We start from the raw sequence: 22,430 nt of genomic DNA on the forward strand, positions 1-22,430 counted from the left end.
TGATTTTAAAAGTAAAATAAAATAACCCTTTTAAGCCTATGACACTGGCAACAATGAAAAAAAATGATGACACCCAGATTCTTCCATATACTGCTGATAGGAGCAAAATTGCTTTTCTGCAGAGCAACTGGTCATATGAATCAAAAGCCTTGTATCTTTAATACATCATCTGGCTGGGGAGTACACGTATAGAAATTATGATAACATAATCATGATTGCTTACAAAGATTGATGTACTAGCAGGCTCAAGGCATTCCTTTTTCTGAAAGTGAAGAATTGGAAACAACTTTTATAGCAGAGAGTGTAATATTAGTCAAACGAATCATGCAACATTTATTCCAGAGCAAACTTCACAACTAAAAGATAATGCTGTAGAAGTAAAGATCCAGAGAACAATGTTTAGGTTAGACTGTTTTTAACACAAATTTAAAGAAATATGTTTGGTACAATCACTCGGAAAGAACTAGAATATAAGAACACAGGTAGGTATACATGAGAATAAAAATATGTAAGACTAAAGGTGTTTTGCTTTTTATTTTTTATTTTATTGTTTAGAAAAATTTATTTATTTTTTAATTTTATTATTATTATTTCTTTTTAGAGCTGGGGTCTTGCTTTGTTGCCTAGGCTGGTCTCAAACTCCTAGGGTGAAATGATCCTCCCAACTCAGCCTCTCAAAGTGCTGAGATTATAGGCATGAGCCACCATGACTGGCCTTGTTTTTTTCCTTAAGATAATTTTTTATTTTGTATTTTTGTGTGTACTTAGTAGGTATATATATTTATGGGATACATCAGATGTTTTGATCTGGCATACAATGCATTATAATCACATCATGGAAAGTGGGGTATCATCCCCTTAAACATTTATCCTTTGTGTTACAAACAATCCAATACTCCTTTAGTTATTTTAAAATGTACAATTAAATCATTATTGACTATAGTCACCCTGTCGTACTATAAAATATTAGGCCTTATTCATTCATTCTAACTATTTTTTGTATATTTTGCTTTTTAAAGAACAAACTGCAACTACTGCATCTAAAAATTAGATAGTTGTCTCTCCTTTCAGTATCTTTAATCACTTCATAAAGTATTGCCAATAACAAATTTTATCATTCAAAATATCATTCAGAAGGGATAATTATGAAACTGCTAAACTTCATTTAACCTATAATTTTATATTTTTAATTATTTAATTGTATATTTTAATTATTAATTGTACATTTAATTGTATATTACATATAACATTTTCAACTAATGAAATTCTCACTTAAAAAAACTAAATGGATTTGGTTCATATTTGCAAGGAGAACTTAAGCATTTTGTTCCATTCTTTGAATAAGCATCCTTAGCTTCATATTTTTAATGAAGATGTTCTTACATTAACACAAAAGTTCTTTAAAAAGGAACACAGAACTTCATTTAAATATGAACAATGGTTTAGGAAACAAAGGCAAGTGAGAAGAAAAAGTTCATACCTGTCTTTATGAAACTGAGGCAGTAATTAATAGCCTACCAATCAAAAAAAGTGCAGGACCAGCCGAATTCTATCAGAGGTACAAAGAGGAGCTGGTACCATTCCTTTTGAAACTATTCCAAACAATAGAAAAAGAGGGACTCCTCCCTAACTCATTTTATCAGCCCAGCAACATCCTCATACCAAAACCTGGCAGAGACACAACCAAAAAACAAAATTTTAGGCCAATGTCCCTGATGAACATTGATGCAAAAATCCTCAATAAAATACTGGCAAACCAAATCCAGCAGCACATTAAAAAGCTTATCCACCACGATCAAGTTGGCATCATCCCTGGGATGCAAGGCTGGTTCAACATACGCAAATCAATAAACGTAATCTTTCACATAAACAGAATCAACGACAAAAACCACATGATTATCTCAATAGATGCCGAAAAGGCCTTCAATAAAATTCAACACCACTTCATGCTAAAAACTCTCAATAAACTAGGTATTGATGGAATGTATCTCAAAATAATAAAAACTATTTATGACAAACCCATGGCTAATATCACACTGAATGGGCAAAAGCTGGAAGCATTCCCTTTGAAAACTGGCACAAGACAAGGATGCCCTCTCTCACCACTCCTATTCAACATAGTATTGGAAGTTCTGGTCAGGGCAATCAGGCAAGAGAAAGAAATAAAGGGTATTGAACTAAGAAGACAGGAAGTAAAATTATCTCTGTTTGCAGATAATATGATTGTATACTTAGAAAACCCCATAGTCTCAGCCCAAAATCCCCTTAAGCTGATAAGCAACTTCAGCAAAGTCTCCAGATACAAAATCAATGTGCCAAAATCACAAGCATTCCTATACACCAATAATAGACAGAGAGCCAAATCATGAGTTAACTCCCATTCACAATTGCTGCAAAGAGAATAAAATACCTAGGAATCCAACTTACAAGGGATGTGAAGGACCTCTTCAAGGAGGACTACAAACCACTGTTCAAGGAAATAAGAGAGGAAACAAACAAATGGAAAAACATTCCATGCTCATGCTTACAGATAGGAACAATCAATATCATGAAAATAGCCATACTGCCCAAAGTAATTTATAGATTCAATGCTATCCCCATCACTGACTTCCTTCACAGAATTAGAAAAACTACTTTAAATTTCATATGGAACCAAAAAAGAGCCCATATAGCCAAGACAGTCCTAAGCAAAAAGAACAAAGCTGGGGGCATCATGCTACCTGACTTCAAACTATACTACAAGGCTACAGTAACAAAAACAGCATGGTACTGGTACCAAAACAGATATATAGACCAATGGAACAGAATAGAGACCACAGAAATAACACCACACATCTACAACCATCTGATCTATGAAAGACCTGACAAAAATAAGCAATGGGGAAAGGATTCCCTATTTAATAAATGGGTTTGGGAAAACTGGCTAGCCACATGCAGAAAACTGAAACTGGACTCCTTCCCTATATTTATACAAAAATTAACTCAAGATGGATTAAAGACTTAAACATAAGGCCTAAAACCATAAAAACCCTAGGAGAAAACCTAGGCAATACCATTCAGAACATAGGCATAGGCAAAGACTTCATGTCTAAAAGACCAAAAGCAACGGCAACAAAAACCAAAATTGACAAATGGGATCTAATTAAATTAAAGAGCTTCTGTACAGCAAAAGAAACTATCAACAGAGTGAACAGGCAACCTACAGAATGGAAACAAAGTTTTGCAATCTATCCATCTGACAAAGGGCTAATATCCAGAATCTACAAGGAACTTAAACAAATTTATAAGTAAAAAACAAATAACACCATCAAAAAGTGGGCAAAGAATATGAACAGAGACTTCTTAAAAGCAGACACCTATGCAGCCAACAAACATATGAAAAAAAGCTCTTCATCACTGGTCATTAGATAAATGCAAATCAAAACCACAATGAGATACCATCCCACACCAGTTAGAATGGCGATCATTAAAAAGTCAGGAAACAATAGATGCTGGAGAGATGTGGAGAAATAGGAATATTTTTACAATGTTGGTGGGAGTATAAATTAGTTCAGCCATTGTGGAAGACAGTGTGGCAATTCCTCAAGGATCTAGAACCAGAAATACCATTTGATCCAGCAATTCCATTACTGGGTATATACCCAAAGGATTATAAATCATTCTACTCTGAAGACACCTGCACACGTTATGTTTATTGTGGCACTATTCACAATAGCAAAGACTTGGAACCAACCCAAATGCCCATCAATGACAGACTGGATAAAGAAAATGTGGCACATATACATCATGGAATACTATGCAGCCGTAAAAAAGTATGAGTTCATGTCCTTTGCAGGGACATGGATGAAGCTGGAAACCATCATTCTCAGCAAACTAACACAGGAACAGAAAACTAAACACCACAGGTTCTCACTCATAATGAGAACACATGGATACAGGGAAGGGAACATCACACACTGAGGCCTGTTGAGGAGTGGAGGGGCTAGGGGAGGGAGAGCATTAGGAGAAACACCTAATATAGATGACGGATTGATGGGTACAGCAAACCACCGTGGCATGTCTGTATCTATTTAACAAATAGATACACATTCTCCATATGTATCCCAGAACTTAAAGTATAGTGGGGGAGGGGGGGAAGGCTTAGAATTACCTAGATACAGAGCCTCAGTACAAAATATAAAGAAGAAAGCATTTCATGTTTTAATCCAAGTTTTATGAGGAGCCCAGAATATTTAAGTTTTAAAGAACAAGGCAGTTTTCCCATTGACCAAAATTTCTCTTCAGAGCACAGATAACACTCTAAGTACACAGAGGTCAATTTAGTAAAAATCTGCATGGGTTTGTTACTGGCAGAAAATCATTGGTTAAGGTTAGTTTCTAAACTTTATAGTTTTTTTGTATCTCTTCTGGAGAAATAAAGCCTTACATTTTTCTTAGAGACACTGACATTTTAAATTAACTACATATTCCACTAAACATTCCCCGGCCTTGAGAAAATACGCTCAGTGAAAAACTGCATGGCAACATTTGAGACCATTTGTGGCCCCATTATTGACTTAAGGATATACCTATGAAATCCACAAGTTAACTTTTCTCCCAGCATTTCATAATACTTAACTTTAGGAGAATTTACTTATATTGACTGTTCGAGTCAACCACCAAGTATAAGAAAAACCTGTAGGAGACATAGAAGCTCATTTCTAATTATACTACCAACACTACCCTCTCCATGACTGCTACTATTACTAATAACACCATCAAATCCCTAGGCATTAGGGGTATTCGAGGCATAAGGTTAAGTGTTTTTATACAAGAGGGATGATCCTTGCTCCAAAAATGCTTCCCTTTTTCAGATGGGGGCATTTGAGAAAGTTGTATCTCTTATTCACTCATTCAACAACTTATAAAAGAGAGCAATTAAGTTTATGGCATTTGTGAGCATTTGGTCATGGGAGGGGTATGACAGGGATGGCCTGGCATGTGTCACAACTTTTAGACAAGTCTAGCAACATATAAAGCATTACAAAAGTACAATTCCTACACAAAAGGGTATTGTTTTCCAATTAATAACAGTAACAATGAATACAAAGTCAAATTCTTCTTGAAAGTATGTTTCTTAGGGAATGTGAAAACACAGCAGGAGGAAAGGATGTGTAGAGACTTACAGGAATAGGAAAAGCACGTCCTTGGCACAGAGAATCATTTTTACACCTTTGCTTCCAACTCAAATCGTTGTTTTAATGAATTTTAAAGAGAATCTGCCTTATTCTGCTACATCTGAAGTATTGATCAAGTTATATTATAGACAGTGATCTATATTTCCACATTTCAGTTACTACTACTACTAGTCTATAACTCACTTTAAATGTAGCAATTATCTAAAATATAATTACATGTTACATTTTGGTTAATCCAAATGTCTGTTTTCTTAATGTTTTGAAAGAGGCCTGCCATGGATGGAGGTGCTGGAAACTATCTGAAGTCTTTTCTCACTACAGATGTCTCTCTAAGAATTCAGCCTGAGTTCTGACAGGTAGGTTCTCCAGATTCAACTTTTCATCTATTCATCTCACTACAATTATATTCTGTGTAACATGTACACAGTGTTATCATCTATGTACATATAATACAGGTATGTAGTTAAAACACATAACTATATACATTATAATATGTTTCATTTATTTATTTTTTTGAGACAGAGATTCATTCTTGTTGTCCAGGCTGGAGTGCAATGGCATGATCTTGGCTCACCGCAAACTTGGCCTCCTGGGTTCAAGCGATTCTCCTGCCTCAGCCTCCCAAGTAGCTGGGATTACAGGCATAGGCCACCATGCCTGGCTAATTTTGTATTTTTACTAGAGACAGAGTTTCTCCATGTTGGTCAGCCTGGTCTTGAACTCCTGACCTCAGGTGATGCGCCCGCCTTGGCCTCCCAAAGTACTGGGATTACAGGTGTGAGCCACTGTGCCCGGCCTTATAATATGTTTTAACAACATAAACATATTAAAATACTCTAACAAAAATAAAAAGAACTGTATCCCTTGTCAAACACTGAAAAATATATGATGGTCTCTTTTTCATAATTTTGGTGAGTTCTGCTTCTCTTTTCAGTCTTCAGGAGCTGTTTTAATTTACATATTTTTTCCTTTTATACCAAACATGCCACAAAACAGAATTCCATTTTCCATCACTGTTATCCTTCTCGATTTCAAAACTTGTAAACATGATGTATCCTCTGATGTGATTATCATTGCTTGATATATCTGGGGTACTGATTAATTTTAAACAGATGTGAGTCTTTCAATGTTTGCATGAAAATATTTGAGGAGAGCTCTCCTATGCCTCTTAAGCCATCTCTCTTTCAGGCATAATATCTTTACTCTTTCAACTGCTTTTCACTAAACATGGTTTCTAGGCCTCTCACCAATATCTGGATTGCATTCTATACTGTCTTTGTAGCTATTAAAATATTTTACCCATAATTGGATATGGAACTGTAAATGTTATGACCAGGCCGGAATAAAGTGGAGCTGTTTTCTTCTTTGATCTGAAAACACAGAACTAGCTTTGGGGATGGCCATGTCAGGCAAGCAGCTAAGAACCAGGGGATTGCTTCAATAGTTACTACGCCAACTCTCCTAAATCCTACACTTAAACAATTCATCTTTTTTAACCTGACTTTATGACATAACCTTTATCATTCACTATCCCATCTGAAATAGCTTCATGTCCCCGCAGTCATTCTCTCTACCTGAATTTGGCTTTAGGAAAAACATTTCTATCTGAATTTCTGTCATCTGAAGTTTTATTATTTATTCACTGTATACATCTTTATCATCTGTTTACATAACGAGAATGAAAACACTGTAAGATTGCAGTCTTTGTCTTATTTACCCGGGATATTGCCTGGCATACAGTAAGTGTCAATAAATCCTTGTTGGAATGAATGCATCATTCTTTATTAAATTCTATCTTCTTCAATTCTGGAGAAATCATCTGAATGCTAATTCTGTAAATCTATCACCCGATTCTCTAAGACAGTATTTCCTGAAAATTTGTGAAGAGTGCCTTTTCCTTCTTTACTCTTGACTTTAAAGAAAAAATCATGTTTTGTCAAGAAAAATTAACTGTAATCTTGAAAGAGTTCTATTTACTTTGTATAACAGACAGGGAAGTATACAAAGTTGAAGTCAGATACGTGCCAAATTACATACATCCAATCTTCATCAAATTCTGTTGAGTTTTATTAGAACACAATAAAGGTATCATTTTATGGTATATGTTATTTAATTTTCTCCAAGGTGACAATGAGACATTAGTTAGCACATTTAAGGAAAGGACATTGTAGTGCTTTGTCTACCTCTGTATAATTTGACCCGTAAGTCTCAATCAGAAAACAAATGGAAATACCTTTATAAACATCAACATAACCTATAAGTAAAACATTTTGCTGACTTAGCAGTTTAGAAATCCCATCAAAAAGGAAAGGAGACACCAGTTATTTCAAGGACTCCATTGAGATTGCTGGTGACCATCACATTTTTTTTTTTTTTAATTTCGCGAACATGGAAATCTGACGATAACCATTGAGATTACTAGTTGTTTCTGGAATTCATTATCTTTCTGAAAATTGATAATTTGCTTCCTTGTCTTCCAGTGTGAGGCCTACTCTTCATAATTTCTGATGGCCAGGGACAGCCACTTTATAATCACAATCCTTTTAGTGCACAGGGATGTAAATTGTCTAGACTTCCATTCCCTGGCAGCTATGCTTTTTCGGTTTGGCCATCATTCTCTCCTAGGTATGAGGATAATACTAACACAGGAACTGAGTGGCTTTGCTTTGCACCTGACATCCAGTAGATGTTTAAAACAATGGACCACCTTGCACACTTTCTTTTTTATGCTTTAAAAATAGCTTGGCTGTCTAACTCTTATTAGGTTTTGCAAGCCTCCTCTCATGCAGCTGTTTACCTCTTCCTGCATATATTCTTTTATATTTTTACTACGTGTGTGTGTGTATATATATGTGTATATACACACACAGTAAAAATGTACATATATATGTATATATTTTAATCATTTACTTCTCTCTTCCTCTTTTCTACATAGCCAAGGTTATCAGTGAGTTCTTAAAGCAGCCACACTAGTGTCTTCAGATGCCTCTTCCTTTTCTTCCTCCCTGAGATAAGTTATCATAATGTTAGAATTTCCTTTTGGAAGTTTTTCCTTAACTCTTGAGTTTTTCTTTCCTGTTGGGGTTCTAATCTAGGTACACGCAGCAAGCACCATTTCTCTCATTTATTTACCACATCCCCAGTGTTTAATGCACTTCCTGGCACACAGCAGGCACTTAATAAACATTTACTTAATGAATGAACATTCCCTATAATTCCTTTATTTTGAGTTACTAGAGCTTAGAGTATATAGCTGACTTCATCTTTGTATACTTGTCTATTATACAAATAGACACTTTCTTACAGTATTACCATTAATTTTTCTTTACAAAACAGATTATTTTCTTTAAAGTCAAAGTCGTATCCAAAACAGTAATACCCAATTCAGCTTTTAACTATATTCAGAGGTACTACTCATTGGTGGACAATAAAAGAAATCCATGGATGTAAATAAAAATAGTAAAATATATTTATGTATTAATAATACATACAAACCAGCATCACACTTATTAGAATAATTTTATAAAAATTATCCTAAGTATTCAGTCTTTATTATCAATAATTCATAGAGAAGTACCTCACTATATGAATATAATCTTAAAAAGAACGTATTAGAGCAGTAGAATGGGGCTTTTTTTGTGCTCATCTTTGAGCTGATACTAGAAATGTACTCTCTAAGAGGAATATCTGACATGTATAAAAAGTTTCATACTCAAAATGTATCTCAAATATTTACCTCTGTAGATGTGAGAACTCAGTTGGCTTATAAATTACTTCAATTGTGGGTATCTAAAAACATTTCCTAATTTAAAAAAAAATTTAGAGCAAGCAACTAACAGAAAATAAAACTGCTGAATCACAAATCTTGAAAGGAAATCAGCCAACCTATTTATCGTCTTGATTTTAGGGAAATATTCAGGACACACGCTCTTGCTTAAAAGACTACAAGACATGGAATGTTAACAATCTTCATTGTCGGGAAACTTCCTAAAATTTTGTCTGAATGCCTCATGCATCACTTTAAGCTCATTTCCTCTCATTGAACAGGAGGACAGCTGGCCAGCGTCTTCCATCTGCACTACCCTTCGCCTTCTCCGAACTGGGTTATAGAACACCCTTCTGAAATGGGAGTGGGAGGCCAATTTGAAACAGGAGAGGAAACTCTAAAAACAATACCTTGTGAGAAACAGAATTTTAAACTTAACTCTGAATGGGGCTACAGAGTAGATCAACAAAGGGGGCCAACAAACTGAAGTGCTATCCCTTGAATAATTCAGACTAATTCTCAAACAGTATTATGGGGTCATAAAACACCAAGCCTGGAAATTAAAGATTTTTATGCCTCATCAAAAAGTCTTTGAATGTAACTTCCTGGCATACTGCCAACAAGGGCAGCTCTTTGGGGGAAAACCCTATGCCAAAGGCCAAAGAGGCAGCTGTGTTATTCAGCTCCTGAGAGCTTCCAACTCAACACCCACACAAGCTCAATTATGAACAAATTAAAGGGGTCCAGACTGAACACAGTAATTCTGGTAATTTAAATAAATAGAGAAAAGTCTACAATTAGTAGGAAAAGATTGATTTTCTCCAAAACCCAGAAGTATCCACCCAGTCTCTTAAGTGACACCCTAACCCCTTTGAATTAGCATGACTACATGCAATTATTTAAAAACAAATTTCCTTTTATTTATCATTTTAATCATTTCTGATCTGACTTAAATGTGACCACATGCATGCCAGTAAAAGTATCCACAAAATCCCAAGGCAAAGCAGCCTCAAAAGGGCTATATACACATTATACTTATAATGTATACCCAATTCAGCTTTTACTTATACTTCTAATGTATACATAGGAATTAATGACACTGAGTAAAATTGTAATCAGAGTTGTACACCTACATTTTAGAGCATACAATGTGTTACCCATCTCAAGAAGTGTTTAATATACACATCTGTAGTTAATCAATAAACATTTTTGCAAGTAAAGAGAAAAATTTAGAGTCATTGAAAAAGAATCAAAGATTTAATATTGGGGAATCTATTAATTAACTCACTTTTATTTCATGAATAGAATAAAGAACAAAGTCCACATTATCAGCCAGTAAGGCCCTTAAAATCACTTATTAAAATTAAACATTCATTCTTGATTAAAAAAATAAACGATTTAATCAAAAAACTTTTAGGACGTTAGGACTGCAAAGAAACTTATGTAGCTTGATCAAATGTTTCCATGAGAAACCAATAGCAAACATTATAATTAATGTGTGTGCTCTCTCTCTCTCTCTCTCACACACACACACCCCACAGTGGAAGCATTCCTATTTCATCTTGAAACTCATTTTGATTAGCTGATTGTACAGTCCATGCAGGGGAATGAGTACATATGAAGAGCCAAAGTAATTTTACAAAGGAAGAAAAATTAGAGGAAGATTATCTTGTAAGTAATCAAAATACGAAGTAATAGCAAGATAATTTAAATGGGGTGATGCTGACATGACATGGACTAATATATCAACAGAATAGCATGTCTAGAAATCCACGCATCTATGTATGTATGGGAATTTACTATTCAATGTGACTGAATTTCAGATTCAGGGAAAGAATGGAGAAGTCAATAAATGTTATTAATAATTTGCTTACTTATGTGAGAAAATTCTTCCATCTCATACCCCATGGATAAAAATATATGATAGATTGCTAAATATTTTTTAAAGCCTCTAAAAGTACCAGAAGGGAATGAGATAAACATATAACCTAAATGTCACAAAATAAGAAGTGATGAAAATATTTGACAATAAGACTGAAACCTTTTTTATAAGAAATATCACAATGAAACTAAAAAGACAAATAATAGGTTGCAAAAAAATGACTTGCATCCCATGTAACAATACTTTATAAATGAAAGAGGAAAAAATTAACAAATGGTAACATTGGCAAAGGCTATAAATAAACAAATTGCAAAATCTTAAACACAAACAACTCAAAAACCCACCAAAACAACAACAAAATAACTATCAATGAAGCCCACATTCCATTAAAAGGGGAAGAGAAAAGTAAAGTATAAATGAAGATTAATGAATGTAACACTACGCAACTATTATAAATAAACGATATGTGATGTGGACACGCACATAGATGGGGAATAGGAGCACTTACATTTTAAACTACGTTTGTGTCTGGTGAATAGGTAAAAGAGATGGCAATAAGGAGGCTTTATTTTTCTTAATCGGAATTGTCTGTCTTTGAAAATATAACTGAAAATAAGTAAATGGAAGCCGCTCACCTTTAAAATAGCTTAAACAGATGAACAACGACTCATTAATATGCAAGTTAGAATACTAGTTTGGTCTTAGTAGCAAATGCGAAACAAACACAAGGGTACTGATAGGGCCCATCAGCCTCTGAAGATTCCTACAGACTTTATAAAGTGAGAAATAGCCAATATAATTTAATTATGCAGCAAATAGAAGGGTTTTTTTTTTTTTTTATTCTGAAGCATATAAAAATGCTGGTTTCCAGCTCAAAAATAGATAGCATGAATTGTATATTCATCCTAAATAGGATACTTATTAAAAAGTTTTAAAGAATGTTAAAACATTTTAAAGAATTAAGATCCTGCTAGTATTATTCCTATAAACATAGTCACCTACCTTTTGAGCAAATAAATTAATCTCTTACATTGGCCTAGTGCTATATATGGAAAACGAAACTATATACAATATTCTATTCCCCTAATGAAACAGAAAAGACACTTTCAAATGTTTACCATTGGGGTATCACCTAAGTGAATTTCACATTGAGAAGGTTAACACGTTTGTTAGGCTCCCTGATTGTTCTGGGGAGAAGGGATCAAAATGGTAGTAGAATGCTGACCCTCAGGGTCTCCTGAAAGACTGCTGGCTTTAGCCTGGTATTTCTTGGAAAGGACCAAACTTTGATGATTACTCTAAACTTGTTTTTACAGCATGCTACTGAGTATTTCCGCTGCATGGTGCATTTTAGCCAATGATTTTAGTTGGTACTAGGGTAAATAGCTCATAACCTGACCAATTTTGTAAAATGAATTAACCTTACTATTATTGTTGTCATTTATGGCATATGTATAAAAATGCAAAGAATGACTGCTAACTACATATATTCTGCTAGGACTATTTCAGTTTCGAAGAGAAAACTCAAAATATAGTTTTTGGTAATAAAAATGTTAACAAAATGGCTGGACCCAGTGGCTCACGCCCTGTAATCCCAGCACTTTGGGAGGCCGAGGTGGGTGGATCACTTGAGGTCAGGAGTTCGAGATCACCCTGGCCAATATGGACAAACCCCCTCTCTACTAAAAATACAAAAAAAAAAAAAAAAAAAAAAAAAAAATTAGCCAGGTGTGGTGGCAGAGGCCTGTAATCCAAGCTACTCGCAAGGCTGAGGCAGGAGAATCACTTGAACCCGGGAGGCGGAGGTTGCAGTGAGCCAAGATCACACCACTGCACTCCATCCTGGGAGACAGAGTGAGACTCCATCTCAAAAATAATAATAATAATGATAAAATTAAAATGTAAATAAAAACACTGATTATGGACATGCCTTAGGTTTTATTTTTTTCAGGTTTCATAATATTTTTTTCTCTCTTAATTTACAATGGGTGCTGTTTTTTTCTTTTTAGAACCATAATAGTAGCTGCTTTAATTAAATGAGAAAAACAGAAATATATTTCTCTCCTCAAAAATAAGAGCAGTTTTGATCCATTCATCTTCTTTATAGAGAAACTGGGAAGACAGAACAGGAAATGTTTATCAAGCACTCTATAAAAATGAACTGCTCTTTAAATTATTAGTAATAACCTATGTCACTGTCACAAATTATTCCTTTGGTTTGTCAAAGGTTCACGCTTGAGAAAATACTGTTTCTGACCAGTGTTCAAGACAGCTTCCTTGTTAAGGTTTCTATCTGTCTCTCACTATAGGCGATTACAGCAAATGCATCCCAGTGATTTAGTTAATTTATACAAAATAGAATCAATTTCTCTTGTTTCATCATGACTGAACGTTTTTCTGAACTCCTGTAAATGAATAACAGATAAGCCCTATTTATCAGATTGTTTGGTGGAGCGCGCACTTTTGATTATTCTATTTTCTTGTTGTTACTAATGAAATATATAATATGCCTCGAGAAAAAACAATTGCAAAGCTTGGCCTCTAAGCATTCACGAGGCAATGGATATTTTGCTGAGAATTTATTTTGTACCCATACTTTTCTCTAATAGTGTTCTCTCTAAGAGCCCATGGGAGGGCAGTGATGCCCTAGGGTATATGAGATGTCCCAAGGCTTTCAGAACACAGTTGACAGGGGCCCTTGCTCTGCCCTGGCACCCAACAGCCACTAAGAAGTTCCCCATGGTGCCGAGAACCTCAGTGAGGTTGTTCAGGCATGGACAGAGGGTACCTTGACACTCTCCGTGTGGCAAGCCCAAAAGACCCCCTTTCCCTCCAGTGTCACAGGATTTGGGGATGGGCATTTAAAAAGCTGAATTTTCTGCACTGCTGCCATCCCTATCCATCACACATGGATAGGAATAGAAGGATGTGAAGCACTAAGGCAAAGGATGCTTTGAACCACATGATTTTCCCAGGCTCTGCAACAGGTATGCCCACACAGAGTGGAAATGCCCTGGCAGAAGCAAGGGTGCAAATGCAAAGGCAGATAGACGAGAGAAAGATGACTCTGGAATTCAGATCCTCTAGAAGGAATCATTTTTGTGACCTATAATGGGAGGATAGTTTATAGATCATTTTGTAAAAATAAATCACTTCTCTTTGTTTCACAAAGTGGGTAATTACAATTAAATGTGTGAAGAGATAGGAAGGTGAGATGGCCATTATCCCTTCTAGGCTTCTGCAGACCTTGTTCCCTGAGGTTTGAGTTGAAGAAACAAAACCAGGACATTTGGGAAGATAAATGGGCTAAGGCTGGAGAGCTGACCTGGATGTCACCTCACCCTTGCTTACCAAGGTCCATGCTCTTCGAAGCTTTCAAATTAATTGATTCAGGCTGCCTGGCCGGTGTCACAGATCTGAAGTTGATGTGCTGATCTGGAAAATATACTGCTGAATCCACCCCAGAGCTGTGGAAGGAAGCCATATGTTGTATTTAGGTTTAGAATAAAATCTTTTTAAAAATGAGGAAGCAGTTCTCATTTTGAACACAGCCACTCATCACTCTGTGCAACTCCCAACCACATATTTTAAACTAATTCCTAAATCTCAGGTTTCTTTTATGAGATGTAGCAACTCTGTTTTCATGTATTTTACCATACTGTACAATTTAAATAAAATATTCTCTGGGTAATATCGTGTTTTACTCTTCACTGATTTCTGCTAATTGGGATCCTGCTGTACACTATATAACTTTAAGCGGATAAAGAAGGCCTGGAAAACACTAGCACTTCAAGAGATGTCACCAGATATTAGCAGACTCCAAAAGCAGGTTAAGGGATTTCTGTGGACTAAGCTATGCCTATGTTAAAAAACAAGTGAAAGGGTTGTATCCTTTAGAGAAAACCATCCTGTTGAATGACTGATGCCTGTAGGAATTTGGTTTTCTACTTTATTTAGGTCTTTTCTCTAAAACGAATGTTAACACTGAGCAGATAGTCTGCACATCAAAAGTGCAAAAAGGAAATAATAGGAAAAGCACAGTTGACAATTTAGACACAAGATACATCAAATGCCCATTATAGTTTTCTTAGTACTTGTAGGCAATCTCAAATAACTTTCTTTCTGCAGAATATTCTACTTATTTCACTTGACCATACAGGGTATTATGTAAGAGAATTACAGACAATGACTTATTTCTTGTTCTATAAATAAATTATATTTGTATAATTTTAATAAACTAAATTATAGCCATTTTCTCCCCTCGGCACTCTCATCTGTTTAGAAAGTAAATATGGTAGCTCATCTCATCATAATTGCTATCCTAATCTCAGATATAGTGAAAATCCAAATCATGTATCCTTACAAAATCTGAAAGTACTGAGTTTTTCGAACAGTTGGAGTTTGATACTATAAACAACAAAACAATAGCAAAAATAACTGTTTTGAATGAGGATCCTTCTAAAATGTACAGGAGAATCTCAACCTGAAATACCAAAATAAGTTTAATCTTTTCTTGAAACTTATCATCCCTCCATATTCAATATTGCTTTTGAGAAATATTAAAATTAGTATGCAACAATAATAGTATGGCCAAATGAATAAATGAACCTCCATTTTCACAATGCAGTGGGTAGATTAAGGAAGTACTTGTTTAGCCAGGTGTGGTGGCATGCACCTGTAGTCCCAGTTACTTGGGAGGCTGAGGCTGGAGGATCACTTAAGTCTAGGAGTTTGAGGCTCCAGTGAGCTAAGATCGCACCTCTTCCCTCCAGCCTGGGTGAAAGAGGTAGACCTCATCTCCCCTACCCTCCCCCAGAAAGGAAGTACCCGTGACACCAGCACAGCCCTGTGCTCAAGAGCCTGGCTCCAGTACTTACTAGCTATGTCAATTAAGAGACAGGCTCCAGTACTTACTAGCTGTGTCAACTAAGAGACTTACTGGACCTCTCTGGGCTTCAATTTCCTTATGCATAAAATGAGTAAAATTACACTCTCCACCTCGTAGGGTTGTTGAGAGAACAGAATGAGTGAAGATTTGTAAAGTAAGGACATTAGTGTCTGGTACAGAGTATTTTGTATAGAAGCAGATAAATTAGGTAAGTTAACAAATAAGCAGATCAATAAATTGACCTACTTTTGCTTCGCAAAACACTCTAAGTTTCTGAGTTTTTCCCATTACCTGTGTTTTTTACAGTTTCTTTGATGTCTCTGTTTTTGTCAGACTCTCAGTAAGTCTGTGACTAGGAGCCCTTTTCTCTATTTAGAAGGGTGATGTGGTTTGATGGTTAGGAGACTGGCCGCTGCAGGAAAATGTCAGAGTGAGTGGCCTCAGTTTCCTCATCCATAAAATGGATAGGAATAGAATTTATGACCCTTTAAAATTTTTGTAAGATATGTAAGTTATGTTATATATTGAGAAAAGTACCTAGCACATAGTAAGAGCTTGATCAACCTGAGCTATTAACAATCCTTTTCTTTATTTTGTAGGTTAGTGTGGTCTTTGAATGAGGGCCTAAGGCACTAGCCAAGGAAAAGATTTCACGTGTTTTCATAAAAATTTCTCAAGAAGCTTAAATCCTCTCTTTAGAGTTGTGTAGCTTTTTTTTCTATTTCTTTCCTGGTGTCTGGGTACATTCTCAATACATGAAACCATTGATATATAAAGTATATTAGATACGGTATCTAGTAATGACAAAATATGCCAATTGTGAACAAAAATCCTGGACCCACTTAGTGTTACTGACACTAGCCTGGCCTAAGAGCAACACTTTCATTTTTTCAGCCCATTTTAAAGAAGAATTCTGAGACACTACTGCACACATGAGCTCTCCCCTGAGTCTTGGAGTTTGGAAGCACTTGCCTTTAAATGTGTGATTCGACCTTTATTTGCACTTAAGTTTTCCATCCTTTGATCTGTTGTGATGATGTGGGTTTAGTGTCAGAAAGACTCATGGCCTTCATAGAATCAAAAAGTTTAAGAGCTGAAAGGGATTAAAGGTCACCTCATCTCTTAGATAAGACCCTGAGGCTCAAAGAGGAGGATTGGCATTTCAAGGTCACACAGCTGGCCAGGGGCAAAGCTGGGACCAGAGCCACAAGCTCTGGCTAAAATGATGGCCAGCCCGGGACACAGGTTGTTGCTGATCGCGAACCCACAGAAGTCAAGCCTTTCACTTTTAGTGAAGACTTGCTCACCTTTTATTATGTGGCTTACATTTTAGGTTTGTTTTTTGTTTCAATAGAGTGGTGTACATCATGCAATAATAGAAAACTAAATCCTTAATCAAAGCAGTGAATGCATCCAGGGAAGAGGTGTAGGACCCTCATTAAAACATAGATCAGACTGCATTTAAAGCAGAGGCTCAAGGCAGAATGAGAATCTACCCAATTGAACAATGTGTTGGTGAACCTGACTCACTGTCTTAGATTATCTTCTTAAGCCCAGCATTAATTCACAAATTAGGAATAAGAGCTCACATTTTCCCAGACTCCTAGGTAGCAATAATCCCAATCCCCATTTAAAAAGTAAGGTGGCAATGACACTCAATGCAGTAACATCAAGCTAGGATCTATCTAATAAAGTGAATTTTTATACAAATGTTGGCACATAATCAAGAATGATCAAAGAGATAAAAGGCTGCACTATACATATGAAGGTAACAAATGCTCTTATGTACACATCTGATTATGTCCTTTAAATTGATCATAATGAGATATCTACATATCGATCCATATACATACACATATATGTTACCATCACTTTGACTGTGACCAAGTGTACACTTTGAAAACCTTTCATAAAAGGGCCCCCTTTGCTGTGGTACAAAACGGAAATAAGGCAAAATAAGACTGATATCAGATTGATGGATATTAAGGAGGTAAGTGAGCGTAATATAAGTCATCATAGGATTAGAGCCAATGTGGGCATATAGAGCACTGGAATAATGAGTGAGAGCAGTATTGAGTTAGTTCATGTGAAAATATTTTAGACATGTAAGTTAGACTAGTAAAATGGTTTGTAACTTTATGATACATATCTCAAGTGTTTGGATTGAGAGGGTGATATGATGATTATAAAATGCGACATTTTAATTTTGAAGGGAGTTAGCCTGTGCTCATGGCTGAGTGCACTGCAGTGAAGGTTGTGGGAAGCTGGAAGTTGACAGCAGGCCAAAGACATGTCTTAGATAAAGGCTGTGTTTTCAGCATGAATAACCAGGGAATCTACCGAATAGAAACGATACTCAACGTCAAATTATGCTGCCTAATGAATAAGTAAGGGTAGCATGAAGCATATGCCAGTGTCTTGACTATGGTGACAAACCAGGAGTGTAAAAGATGTATAAGAGTCAACAATGAATGTTCAAGAACTGTCTGAGATGAAAAGGTGGGGGATGAAGTCTTTGAGAGGCACGACAAAAACCATGATGTCTGAAGTCTCAGGTGTCCACAGATGGACTTCAACAATTGGCTACTACAAGTGACAGTAGATTCAGGTATGTGCGTGAAGAAACAGACAGAGAGAGACAAAGAGAGAAAGAGAATATGAACATGTGGGGAATAGCCTAATGTTGTCTAAACTGTTAATAATATTCAATATATTCTGTCTGCTGCTTATTTAGCTTCAACTCTGCCTGAGCTCCCACAGTAAGTTTATTTCCTTTATATTTATTTATTACTTAGACTCACATATTGTAAACTTTTCTGTAATAATCACTGCATAATAGTAAAAATAGGTTCAGCAATTTCCCAATTTCATTTTGTACAGGCATTAAGTTTGATCAAATTTGTTTTTCATTCCTCACGCCATAGATAGCCTCACCCCTCAAACACCCTTTTTTCCTTTGAGCGGGCTTTTACTTTTTTTTTTTTTTGAAAGGCAGAAGGCAGGAGAGCCTTTCTTGCTCAATCCTCCTGGCTCCCTTCCAGTCCTTCCTCCATCCCAAGTTTCACACATCCAACTCCTGCTGCTGCTGGTCACCTAGGCAACGCAGCAGTTTGCAGGATGGTGCAGGTCACACGATCCTAGGAGGGGAGTTTCAAGGCTTAAGACTTGGTCTTTCTATTTTAAAAATATCTCTGTCCTTTCTTCTCCACCCATGCTCTTGATCCCTCCATCCAGGCCCTGCTCTTCTCTTGCTAGTCCCAAGTCTGAGTGGCCTCCTTGTCTATGGTGGCTTCCGCCATTCCCTCCATCCTCCATTACTGAAACTGCTCTGCCTGATACTGTCATCTCCAGGCTCAAAGTGCTTCAATGCTTCTCCACTGCTCTCTGGAGAAGCATAGCACCCATGGAGCAGGGCAGACGATGCCATTCCCATTGAGTCTCCCCTGAGATACCACAAGTTTTAGCCACACTGAACACACTCTGCATTCTTCTCTCCCATCACCTGGTTTCCTTAACCTAAATTGCTCTTCCCACCACTTCTTTGTCTAGATAGCTTTGTTCTATTTTCCAAGAAACTGCTCAAACACTACTCTCCTGTGAAAACTTACTTGACAACTCCAGACAAAGTTAGCAGCTTCTTCCTCTAGGATCCCATTGCATTTTGTATCTAATGCTTAGGGGCTGCAACCTAATTATCTGTGTGTCTGTCTCTTTAAGAGGACGCTGCATTGCTTGCAGGCAGGGATGCTTTCCAATCCATTTGATTTCTTTCTATAGTGTCTGGCTCAGGGCTCCAGAAATACTTTTGAATGAATGAGTAAGTGAATGAATGACTTAATAACCAAATACTGCAGAGTGGAAAAGAAGAATGAAGTCTAAGATAATGTCATACTTTCGACTGAAAGGAGATTAAGGATAAACTGTTGACGATTAAGAGAGCAGTTCTAACAAAGAAGTGAGAACAGAGGCCTAAAACACAGGGGACTAGGAAGGAAGAGTGAAAAGAAGATGGAAGTTACTAGTTCATACCATGTAATGAAGATTTACAGCAGTGAGGACCAATATAAACTTTTTTCTTTCCCCAGTTCACAAAGGAATGGCTTTGCAGAAAAGGGAAGGAAGGAAATCCATGGAGACTTTGAAGCCAAAAAGGCAGTTGCTAAATCCCAATTGATCTCTGAACCACCTCTCTCCCTTGAAGGTTTCTCACCTGAGTGCTTCTCTCTAGTCTCCCCTGCACAGATGCTCAGTACCTCTGACTGCAATTGCCCTAAAAGGTATCCAAAGAGTCTCTGGCTTCCAGGGGATATCAACCCTCTTCCATTCACCCAATCCATGTTATACACACACACAAAAACCCAGGTTTCATTATGTGTATTACCTGCTAAAACCCTACAATAAGATTTACTATCTACCGAATGAAGTCCGTATACCTTATTCTTGACTCTGGGCTTTATCATCTGGCTGATCGGCCCCAAGTTGTGCAAATCAATTTACTCTCTCATCTCCATGCTGTTTCTTCTGCTGCCCTTCCCTCCCAAAATGCCCTTTCTTCCCGGGCTCATCTCATGTCCACCTGCTATTAATGAGTTAGGGTTCAGCTTAAATGACACTTTTACCATAGCATTTTCTCTGCTCCCTTTATCTGGAGGCATTCTCCTCGGCCTCAGATGCCCAGAGCACTTTATCTACACCTTCTGGTAAGTATCATTGGAACCCTTGTGTTCCAGTTGTCCCAGGAGTCTACCCATCAGCCTACCAGCTTCCTGAAGACAGGGTTTATATCTGATTCAGCTTTGCACCATCCCAATCATTTTGTACATATATACAGAATAAACAGTAAGGTAGAACAAACGAAATTATGTTTTAAATGGCTTTTCTTAATGCCAACAAAATGTCATTTTCAATTCAGAATTGAGCAGGCAATGGAAATAAATGGACAAAATTAAATAGGTCCACATTTTCTTTCATGAAACCCCTAGAGATACTGATCTAGAATATTATTGTGATTATCAATCTAGTTCACAAAACTGTAGTTAGCAAGATAACTGACTTCAAAAGTATAAGAATCAGAGATAGCTAAATATAGGTGAGCTTCCACCTAATAGAGTTAGCTATACTCTTGGCATGCTGCTTTATTTTTAGCAGACTGTATTAAAAAACATAATAGGAATGACACTAGCATTGCTGAAAGAAAAATGAAGAAATTTCACAGGATTATCATGGGACACAGAATGGAATAAAACACACAGTTTCTAACAGCCATAATAAATACAGAAAATAGCAAAGGGACAATTTAATGATTTTTAAAACTCATCAGAAGAACAAAATCTATGAATTCCCCTAGTCAAATAGTATACATGCTTAGTAAATCTCTCTCACGCTTGTGTGATTCTGAAAATTATTGATTTTTTTTTAGTTTCTATTACAGAATGGATATAATATTGGGTACCCTCTTCAATATCTTAGATTATATATGGTGTTGCTTTAATTTTTAGATTCCATTAACTTTCTTGGAACATCTATTTTTAAAATACCTTTAGGGTTTGCCAATTACTAAGCTTCCCATTTTCTCAGTTTTGTTTGATACCTTCCCATGTCACTTTTCTTTGAGCTCCATGGCTGTAGTTTTTAAATTTGTAAAAGAAAGTTCAACCATTCTCTTAAATATTTTAATAATTTAAGGTGAATCTTAACAAATACCAGAAAGCAAAATATGCCCAATCTAAGCTATTAGCTACGAGAAACTTTCACTGAAGCTTTTGCTAGAAAGGAATTATAGATACTATAAGATTTCCATTCCAGAAAGAAATAGAGTTAAAATAAGTCTCCTGAATAAGGTTGCTGTGTTCTCCCAGAAAAACAATAACGAGGAACATTTACGATATATCATTTTATCAATACCTGTGACTGTAATCTTCGAGGCCCAATTCCAGAGCAGAATGTGGTGTTGGAGAAGGTGGAACTTCACTCTCGGTCCATCCGTCATTGGGCAGCAATAGGTCTATAAACAAAGAACAAATGAAGCTGTATAAAGTGGAAGCAGAATCATTCGATGCCTGGTTTGGTTTCAGTATCTCTCTCAGACACAGTTTCAGCCAACACATAAACCAGCCCTGAAATAAATAAGTTCTCACACGGAACTGAAGGATCCTTATGAGAATGAATGCCTCTTGTGTGAGGAAATCTAAGCCTTCTAATGTGTTTTTACACTGGTGACCTGCAGGCAACCCCTAGCAAACCCACTCCACGCATCTTGACTACCTTTTCCCAGCAACAAAAGGCTGACACATACTCATTACCTGTGATCTGTGGAAGATTAACAAAGTCATCTGTTTTATGCCTTAACAGTTTTGTAAATAAGACTCGATAGTGAATACTGTGGATTATATGGTGATTAAAGCATTTGCTTCAGTAGCAAAAACTTCTTTTAAAAAAATCATGAGATCTAATATATCTGTTCACCATCTAGATATAGGAGAGGTAAACACACACACACGTCCTCTTTTTTTCTATCTGTGCCATAATGGTGACATCTGGGTTTAAGGCCTTATAAGGAAAAGACAGGGGTCTAAATCCTGGTTTTCCCACCTACTAAATATGCATACTTTTCCAGTCTATTCTGTACTAGAAAAATAGATATGTACCTCTAATATCACCACAACTAATAACAAGTAAGGTTGTTGAGATCTTATTGTATAGCAGATATTATATGAA

The 22,430-nt window shown here is 36.3% G+C and overlaps 1 protein-coding gene across 4 annotated transcripts in view; it reads right to left on the reverse strand.

The window, feature by feature from the left end:
* Window positions 1-22,430, reverse strand: part of PARD3B (par-3 family cell polarity regulator beta) — a 1,095,780-nt gene that overhangs the window by 422,097 nt on the left and 651,253 nt on the right. For all 4 annotated transcript variants that reach the window (XM_011992473.1, XM_011992474.1, XM_011992475.1 and 1 more), the window contains 2 exons: window positions 21,618-21,717; window positions 14,177-14,292 (listed from right to left, as the gene is read on the reverse strand). In XM_011992473.1, coding sequence (XP_011847863.1) covers window positions 14,177-14,292; window positions 21,618-21,717 — 216 coding nt within the window. The remainder of the gene's footprint in view (window positions 1-14,176; window positions 14,293-21,617; window positions 21,718-22,430) is intronic.

Source organism: Mandrillus leucophaeus, unplaced genomic scaffold (assembly GCF_000951045.1).
Source record: "Mandrillus leucophaeus isolate KB7577 unplaced genomic scaffold, Mleu.le_1.0 Scaffold411, whole genome shotgun sequence".
Lineage (NCBI taxonomy): Eukaryota > Metazoa > Chordata > Mammalia > Primates > Cercopithecidae > Mandrillus > Mandrillus leucophaeus.